The sequence below is a fragment of the Nelumbo lutea genome, chromosome 1, assembly GCF_056320005.1.
Source record: "Nelumbo lutea isolate HS-2025 chromosome 1, American lotus-T2T, whole genome shotgun sequence".
In the NCBI taxonomy this organism is placed as follows: domain Eukaryota; kingdom Viridiplantae; phylum Streptophyta; class Magnoliopsida; order Proteales; family Nelumbonaceae; genus Nelumbo; species Nelumbo lutea.
Genome location: NC_142684.1, coordinates 114,929,093 through 114,935,674, shown reverse-complemented (window position 1 = coordinate 114,935,674; position 6,582 = coordinate 114,929,093). Strand labels below are relative to the sequence as shown.

Genomic DNA, 6,582 nt, shown 5'->3' with positions numbered 1-6,582 from the left:
GAAACCAAAATCTTTTGAGAATGTAATGGTTTTATTTATCTACCTATAAGAAAGTCATCTAGTTTCCATCGTAGTTATCAAAAGTCAAAAGTCAAAACCTTTTGCTTTGGCTTGGCAGTTGGTTGTATTCTTTTCTCAATTGTAACGAGTGCACCTTCGAACACAGCCCCATATCCGTTGAATTCATGTGAACAAAGCCCAACCATAGAATGGAACTACTGCAACAGAAATATTTCCTAATCACCTAGCCACAAGTTAATTCTGCTCCTCCCTTGAGGAAATGATTCTCATAGCAAGATATGGCCAAAATCTTTGCACCCAACACATACCAGAACCAGATACATACATACCATGTTCATCCAAATCATTAGACAAAAGGGAGGAAGATTCTCATCTTTGTAAACAACCACAGGAAATGAGATTGTGAGTTGTACACTTGTACCTAAGCAACTCAACTCTTCTTAATCACATCTATGTACAGACAGTCACATCCAAAGACAAATGACACATAAAGCTAACAATACAATGCCATTTCTTCCCCCAATACCAACACTAACAATACATACCAACTACGAAGACCAAATTAAAACCAAGTCTTGAACAACATAGACAGTTTAGTTTTAACAAACCATTAACCCCTTCTCTCTCATACGTCTGAAATACAGTAATGGAAACTCAGATCCCATCAATGGCATTTTTCAGACTCCCACCAAGTAAGGACAGGAGACCACCACCATGGACTCTTCCCTCGGGGACCATGAAGTCAAAGTTTCTGGTCCCACCAACTCTACTGCTTCCTTCCTCCTCCCTCTCAGCCTCCAACACCCCAGAAAATGATGAGGATTTCATCGACAGAGGTACCAAGACTTGAGGTGGTATTAGGTGCTGCCTTTTTGCCGGATTTTCTGGTGAATCAGTGCAATCAGAGATGGCACTTACACCTGAAGAAGAATATTCATTTTCCATGCTGCTCCCCACTGTTGAAACGGGTACAAGTCCACGGAAGAGTCCTGGCCCAATCATATTGCCATTGTCTGTATTACGGTCCTGGACCATGCTGCTGTGTGCTGCACAGAGTCCACTCTTACCTCTAGCAAATTTCTCACATGTTCCTTGCCCCCATGTGCACCGCTTTCCCCCACCATGGGCTTTGCAGAAGTCAGTACTCCCTTGTGCACTCTTTCCACAGTTCTCAAACTTGCACCTCTTTCCCCCACCATGCTTGACACAGCAGTCAGTGCGGCCACGGGCACTCTTGGTGCAGCCCGGAACAGCACAACGCTTGCCTCCACCATGCGCAACACAGTAATCTGTCCCACCATGGACGCTCTTGGGACAGATCCCGCCACCTTGAAAGAGGCAACGCTTTCCACCACCATGACCCTTACACAATGGTGTGCTACCCTCAGCACCTTTGGTGCACCCTGCAAATATGCACCGCCTTCCCCCACCATGGGCTTTACAATACATGGTGCTACCCTGGGCCCCTTTTGTGCATCCTGGGAATTGGCACCGGCGTCCCCCTCCATGAGAGATGCACAATCCAGCTTGCCCCTCAGCACTGCGAGTGCATCCTTCCACATTGCATCTCTTACCCCCACCATGCCTGATGCACCGTCCTGATTTGCCTCGGGCTGCCTTAGTGCACCCTGGCTGCCCACACCGCCTACCACCTCCATGCGCTATGCAGTAATCAGTCTTCCCCTCGGCACTCTTGGTGCAGCCCAAGCGCTGGCACCTCCTCCCTCCACCATGGGCCTTGCAGTAGGCAGTCTTGCTCTCAGCACCCTTGTTGCACCCTGGTTTCTGGCATCTCTGCCCTCCGCCATGGGCAATACATAGACCAGATGCCCCTCTTGCCCCCTTCGAACAACCATCAAACTTGCACTTCTTAGGATGGCTATCCCGGTGCTCTGAAGAAACCATTGCAGTTACAGGCTCAGAGTGAGTGCCTGTTGAGTAATCTGTGGTCACTGTAGGTTCAGGACTCAACTGAGGAAAATGACTATGGTGGGTGTTGGACCTTGTTCCAAGCTCTAAAAGTGGCTGGGTCTTCACAACCTTTTCCGTAACTGGTGCCCTTGGAGCCAGGAGAAGGGATGGCATATATCCACCAGATTTCTTGGCTGAAGTTGATCCCTCATCAACAATAGGAATGAATAATCTATTCTCTTCAATGGGCATTTGGTTCAGGTGATGGGATGTACTCAGATGACTCTGCACTGAAAATGGATTTTGGCATACACCCAAGGTGTCCCCAGTCCCCAGAGGAAGGCCGAGTTTTAGGATACCAGAGTCACCATCTGAGGACAACCCTTGTCCAAATATATTGGCAATTTCCTTCCTTTTGTTTATCCCAACAGAGTAATCATGACAGGAACTTGGTGTGGGGCCTAAACCAAGAACCAAATGGCAACCATCATCAGGTGGAACTTGGACAGAAATTTTGTGATGGTTACTACCAGAATCCCCAGATTGGGCAGTCTTTTTGGATCCATAGCCAAGAAAGTCCAGGTGCAAAGCTGTATTACCAAAGTTGTCACGTTTGCTTGTCTCCCCATTTGCAGGGACAAAGGGATCTTTCACATTGAGATCCATCGTATGATGTGAAAAGGCAGAGTGAACAGGACACAATCTAAGAACACTAGCAGCAGAAGAATATTGTCTCTACTAGCATAACAGATTTACCACGATGCTATTCAGAGAGTGTATGCAGCATAACCAAGTGTAGAAGAAGACTTGATAAGACAGCTCCACCACTTACAAAGCCTGATGTGTCCTTCCTGTCCATTGTTGGTGGTACAAGACTAATACTTCAATTATCTACTACTGAGACACTCAGTTTTGATGGTATCTGACAACGTTTCTTGGATAGAAACCTCTAACAAGACCAGACAGGTTAAAAAAGGAGCACCTTTTGCTCCTTTTTGAATGCTCCTTCAGCTTCATTAAACCTTGAAAAAGGAGAGAGAAAAAAAGGTTCAACAATCAATTCAACTAAATAAAAACCAAAGGGGATGTGATGCTTCACAGACTTTATGTTCATAGATCAGAATCTTATTGACATTAGTGAGGCTGAATGTACTACTACAATGACTGATGAAGCATGAGAAGAAATATCGTCACATACCCTCCTAACAGAGGTAGATCTAGAACAGTAACAAAAATATATGCAGAACAAATTTATCATCATCGTTGTTGTCATTGTCATCTAAGCATAGCTATCCAAATGGATGACATAAATTTCTAAACAGTTTTTCAGATCATTTATGATTTACCAAGCTCCTCCCAATTTTTTTTCCTAACTGTGACATTTTAACCATAAATCAGACAGGTGTTGTCTGGTCATAGAGATTTTGGGTTATAACTATCAAACGGTAGTATTAAAGTTGATCAAGAATGGCAGAAAAGCATGGAGTCTATTGTGAAAATATGCAATCATATTTGACATCCATTTATCCATATCTAGAGATGCTATACAGCAGAACTTGTGCAAGCTATATATTAAGTGAATGCAGCCTACAAACAGGAATACCGTAATGAGAACAAATAAGAGCAGAGACATGTAAAAATCCTAAGTATCAAATTATTCTGGGGTTTAAATTTCAGCTATTTTTATGGTCACTGGGATAGAATTATCTGGGATGAAAACTTTGCTTTGTAGTCTGTTTTTGTTGTATGATGTATTGTTTCAGTGGTTAGTTCTTTGTGGTTGTATGTTGTATTCAGTGGAACCTCTCCCTTGGCCTAACTTTTCCCAGTTAAATGAAATTTCATTTTCATCTTTCAAAAAAAAAAAAGAATTTTTATCGCTAACATAAGTTACTTTATTATTTGGTGAAACATATGACATATATCACCTACTCTCATAGCATCTTCAAAGACATAAGGCTGGAGCCAAATCATAGCCAAAGCTGGTACATAAGCATTAGAGAAGCACTAGCAATATTACATGTTATAACTCAGATAAGATTTCTCCAGGTAGAAAAATTCAACAATTTCATACAGAGACTTAATGCTTTCCTGAAAACAATTTACTGCACCTAAAACACAAGAACCATGTATCAACTATCCACTCTCCTAGTAATTTAGGATCCATTTTTCACCTTTCACACCCATAAGAATATCAAGGCAAATTCAATTTATTAGCCACTAACTATCATCAAATATCCATCAATAATCACTGACAGATTCTTTTAGCATACGTTCCATCTATACTTCAATAATCACCGACATGTCTTCTTACTTTCTTAAACTCTTCATTCTTCTACATCAATCGTATTTCATTACCTTCATTACAGATCTGGAAGTAGACACCCCAAAAACAAATGACACAGACATACTCTATGGTTGTAGTCATATCAGGACCAGAAATTAGCCCCCCTCCACCCCCCCCACCCACCCCACCTGGCGGCAAAAAAAAAAAAAAAGGAAATACAACTTAGAAAAACACTACCTAACCCAGAAATTCAAGCAATAGAGTAAACCAGAAAGCAAGATTACAACATAACTATAACACTGAGATCGATATAATTGATGTTATCTATCCAGAATTCTAAGAATCCTGAATTGAACAAAAAGGTATACCCGAAGGCCTTTTAATTAGTTATCAACTGTGAACACCAAATCTGATGCCACACAGATAAATATTACATATCTATGATAATACCTATATGAAATTCAACCAAACCCAGAAGCTTAGACTTTGGAACAGAAGTATCCAAAAAAGCAATTCTTGCGGATCTAAAAGAGAACTCAAAAGATAATTATCAGAAGAATTAAAAGAATATTCTATAACTTCTCCCTTAAGGTGCCTTCACTGAGATATCGGAAGGCATTACTTGTTATGTAAAACATCAATCAAGAGCCACAAAACTCCTCAAGTTCTTTAGAATCCACAAAAAAATAAATAAATAAATAAATCAAAATCCTTTAACCTTCGAGATTGGCTTATACCCAAAAGCCATGCCAAAAGAAGACATGCACAGAAGAAGCAAGCAGAGGTAGACGGTTCAACCAATTAGCCAATGAAACAGAACTAGAGATTTTTCTTTGAAGCTGAGATAAAGAGATACAAGCAACTTGCAATCAAACTAAGCAAGCTTTCGAACTGAAACTACTGATTCTTCGGACTCTGAGCATAAATCTCGTAAATCTAAATCTCTATACAGCATAAGGAAAGAAGCATACATAGAAAAAAAAAAAAAAAAAAAAAACATAGGCAGACAACATTCACATCCTTAATCAGTCAGACACTAAAACAGGAAAGCATAAAGGATATCAGAAACCAAATGACCATAGAGGAAAACTACACAACCAAAAAAATTTAATTTTCCACCATTGGAGAGAAAAAACAATTATATGCATATAAAGAAATGGAAAAGGAACAACAAATATAATCTGAAACCGAAAACAGAAAGTATACCTGAAAGATCTCACGACATCTCGAAAAAAATCTGACAAGAAGATTTACGTTACCAAGTGATTTGAAGATTGCTTTAACACAGAAAGACAAGCAGAAAGGAGAGACGGAGAGCACCATCTCAGAGAGAGGGAGAGAGAGAGAGAGAGAGAGATGGGGCGAACCAAGAGAGCATTATAAGGAGTATAAATAAATAAAATAATTAATTAAAGAACTAATTAATTATTAATAAATAATTAGGTCTAGCTTAAGTAAACTATGCAAAATTTTTAAGAGTCTGCTGACCTAATAAATCGGAATGCTGAGTTGGCAAACGGCGACTATTGTGTCGGCTTTGGTTGTGACTTGTGACGCGCTGAGCCGATTATTTTTTGCCGGCTTCGTGCTGCTACGCACGGCAAGCATATTGACGTCAGTCTGTCCTTCTTTGATCGTCAGTCCTCAGTCCTCACCTCACGACTCACGTGAGGGTGATTTCACTTGATCACTTCTCCCCAGATTTGGTGTCTCAAATTGGACCATGGGAGTCGGATAGCGGCTGTGAGTAATGGCTCGGGTTCGGATACAATATCAAACCGACCCGAGTTTACACCACTGAGCACTAACTGCCATGGTTTTCAAAACCGGACCGGCCGGACGGTCGGACCGGAAAAATCGGAAACAGGTTAGGTGACTGGTTCCGTTTTACCCCAGAACCGTTATTTTGCCAAAAATTATTGATTTGGTAAGCAAACTGTTGACTTGGACGGTCAAATCGTTCGAACCATCCAGCAGTTTGGCTGTTTTTTATTATTTTAAAATTCTCTTAATTTTTTTTTGTCATTATGGTCCATCCATTCAATTCGAATGGTTGAACCATTTGACGCAGGAACCGGACCCTGACCGGTTTGATTTTAAAAACCTTACTGACTGAATAATATAAAATTAATAATAATTATTGCTTTTTAATTCCATTCAATTATTTTTATTTGATTTATAAATGTACCAATGTACCAAATGCCCTATACGCCACACACATGGAACATTGTGTCATAACATGTGAGCCCTTCAATTGCAACTGGGTCCACCTCATTAGAAAAACTGCGACTGGGCCCAAACTATTTAAGAGTCAAATGTTTTTGATAGCTTCTGTCTGTGTGTGTGTGGAAGGGGAGAGAGGG

General features: G+C 40.7%; 1 protein-coding gene across 1 annotated transcript; it reads right to left on the bottom strand.

Moving 5' to 3' along the window:
• Nucleotides 1–367: 367 nt before the first annotated feature.
• LOC148876922 (uncharacterized) lies at nt 368–5,591 on the bottom strand. The gene is made up of 2 exons (XM_088978481.1): nt 5,426–5,591; nt 368–2,954 (listed from the first exon to the last, which is right to left on the bottom strand). Exon 2 carries the CDS (start codon nt 2,596–2,598, stop codon nt 676–678), a length of 1,923 nt encoding a protein of 640 aa, XP_088834607.1. The 5' UTR covers nt 2,599–2,954; nt 5,426–5,591; the 3' UTR covers nt 368–675.
• Nucleotides 5,592–6,582: the final 991 nt, after the last annotated feature.